The 2,986-nt window shown below is 38.4% G+C and overlaps 1 protein-coding gene across 10 annotated transcripts in view; it reads left to right on the top strand.

Annotated features, from left to right (window-relative positions):
* Clip1 (CAP-Gly domain containing linker protein 1) overlaps nt 1-2,661 on the top strand; it is a 192,189-nt gene extending 189,528 nt beyond the window's left edge. For all 10 annotated transcript variants that reach the window (XM_023720598.1, XM_023720597.1, XM_004635887.2 and 7 more), the window contains 2 exons: nt 610-734; nt 1,001-2,661. In XM_023720598.1, coding sequence (XP_023576366.1) covers nt 610-734; nt 1,001-1,226 — 351 coding nt within the window. In that variant the 3' untranslated portion in view covers nt 1,227-2,661. The remainder of the gene's footprint in view (nt 1-609; nt 735-1,000) is intronic.
* Nucleotides 2,662-2,986: the final 325 nt, after the last annotated feature.

A 2,986-nucleotide genomic window follows, 5' to 3' on the forward strand; every position in this document is an offset into this window, starting at 1 on the left:
CAATGAAAAGTGGCTTTTCTTGTTGAAAGAAATGTTTCTGATTCTTCTCCATAGATCAGCAGCACTCTACCAATCCTCAGATTTAGTTACTTAAGTATAATCCCCTTTACCTTTGAAGTTTACCCATTTATAGCTGGAAAATTCAGTGAAATTTGTTTTAAACGCTTTTTCAAGATAGGCTTGGTGGCACATACCTGTCATCCTAGCAATCAGAGGCTGAGGCAGGAGCATTGCTGTGAGTTGAGATTAAGCCTGGGCTACATAATGAGTTCAAGGCCAGCCTGAGCTACATAGCAAGACTCTTAAAAACAACAAAGTGTTTTTCAGTATAGAATAGTTGCTTGGCAAGAACAATTAAAGACTATTGAGGTTGAAAGGGAGAAAAACCCCCTTAACCACATCACCCAGGTCACCAAGACTTGCTGTGCTGGGCTGTGGTTGGAGAATGGCTGATCTCGGCTTGGCAGGGATTGAAACAAGGCCCCAGGCAGTCCCAGAGCAAGGAGCACTTCTGATTTCCTGATAGCCCTTGCTTGTGTACTAGATCCCTTATGCTCCTCACTGTTTCTTTCTTTCTTTCTTTCTTTTTTTTTTTTTTAAACAAATCAGATTGATTTCCTAAATTCAGTAATCGTGGACCTTCAGAGGAAGAATCAGGACCTCAAGATGAAGGTGGAGATGATGTCCGAAGCAGCCCTCAATGGCAATGGGGACGACCTGAACAGTTATGACAGGTGTGTGTCTCCTCCTGTCCCTCCCAATCAAATCCTCATTGCCGTCAGAACAGGTGTGCTTTCAAGTTAGGCTCTCCAATAAATTATCAAGAGAACAAGTCCACAAATAGCATGATCTGTAAGTTTTAAATGCTGAAGGTGCTGTTGACCCTCAGCTGCAAGAACTTGGCCAGAATTAGTTCTTGCTTATTTTTAAGATTCTCTGTGCTGTTATCTCTTGAGTTCCTCTTGATAAAGCTTGTGATTTTACACATTTACATCTGCAGTGATGACCAGGAGAAGCGGGCCAAGAAGAAGCCCCGGCTCTTCTGTGACATCTGTGACTGCTTTGACCTCCACGACACAGAGGACTGTCCCACACAGACGCAGATCTCTGAAGACCCGCCCCATTCCACACACCACGGCAGTCGGAGTGAGGAGCGGCCATACTGTGAAATCTGTGAGATGTTTGGGCACTGGGCTACCAACTGCAATGATGACGAGACCTTCTGACACAGCCTCAGGCGGGCCTGTGGGAGGCACTTGCGCTTACGCAGTCTGACACCAGCACCAGCATCGCGTGCGTGGCTTCAGGAGAATGGACCTTATTTTTGACTCCATCAGCAAATCTAAGAAAATATTTTGGTCTTCAACAAATTGTCCTTTAGTCTCCCCTTATAAGTTAGAATAAATAAGAATTTAGTAGGTGAGCTTTCACCTCTGATTTTATTTTCTTGGTTTTTATGTTTTAAGATGTTGGATGCCATTCCATCTATTGTCCCTAGGCAAACATCGTAGAACAAGCCCTACCCTTGCAATACCTTATTTAAGAAACTTTAAATTATGCCGTTACTTTTCATATTTGCACTAAAAATATTTCCAGGCTGCATTTGTATATTTAGATTGTTTTTGGTTAAGCTTTGACACTGGAATGAGTTGCAAAAAATGTACCATTTTGCATTTTCATTTACTCAAGAGTATTTTATTCTTAAGGAATATCAAGCTTTTTGCACTACCTGTTATAGTAGTGCCTTCTTTCAGGCTTAATGCTACTTCTGTGTGATTATAAATCATAAAACAGGTAGAGGGAGGAGAAGCCCCAGATTGCTTTGGGGACATTTTACAATCTATATGCTGCACCCACCTACTCGACTGTGGTGTTTTCTTTATTGGTTTTACATAATTTTAACGTCTATATATGTATATATATTTTTAAAAATCTATATTTTGGGAAAAAAACACAATGTCTTTCTTTTCAGATTTTTACTATGAAAAAGAAAACACCTAAAATGGTGGCTAGGATGAAACAGACTAGGCCAGAAATAGAATCATGTGGCTTTTCAACTAGTTTTTTTTTTTTTTTAATACCAGGAATCGATATAACTACAATATTTTTTGTTTCCATTTTGCTTTTTATTTTTCTAGCCAGATCTAAATAACTAAAGATTTTTTCCCCATTTTTTCCATTCTGTAGCAGATATCCCTAGCAATGAATTAAGCCACTATAAAACACCTAAATTAACTAATCTACTTTTCTTTACAATTTGTTTTTACTGTTTTTAGATGAATGTATGATGAGAAAGTCACTATTAATAATTATGGATTTTCTTATCAAAAAAAATGAAATGAAGGACCTCAAGCACCAGAACAGTTTTATCAACAGTCAGAATCTATTTATCCTCATTTGAATGTCTTCTAGAATATGTAAAAAGTAATAAAATATATCTTCCATCTACGTGTATAATAAGAATTTCTATAATTGTATATATACCTCTGATGTATTCCCCCAAGATTTTCAACTGTGTCTTTGACAAGTGAATAAATAAGTCTATTATCAGTTGAAATTTTTGGTCAATAACAATAAGCATTGTTTCACAGGCGAAAACGTGTAAAGCAGTATTAAAATCTGAGCAAACGTGTTCTGTACTTTAATAAATGGTTATTATTATTTTTGCCAATAGTAGTGAACTCATTCTCAGCTTGTCACAATTGCTTTTTTTTTTTTTTTTTTCTTTTTCAGACAGGGTTTCACCATGCACTTCAGACTAGCCTTCAGTTCACTTTGTGGCCCAATCTGGCCTTAAACTCAAAGTGATGATCCTCCTGCCTCAGCCTCCCAGGTGCTGGGATTACAGGCATGTGCCACCATGCCCAGTGCACAGTGGCTTTTCTTTAAACGAGAAAATCCTAGCTATCCAGATAGCAATTCTTGTTCTTTCTTTTGGTGCTGGGAATTGAACCTAGCAACTCATGTGTGCTAAGCACACACTGCC

This window comes from Octodon degus, unplaced genomic scaffold (assembly GCF_000260255.1).
Source record: "Octodon degus isolate 3935 unplaced genomic scaffold, OctDeg1.0 scaffold00076, whole genome shotgun sequence".
Lineage (NCBI taxonomy): Eukaryota > Metazoa > Chordata > Mammalia > Rodentia > Octodontidae > Octodon > Octodon degus.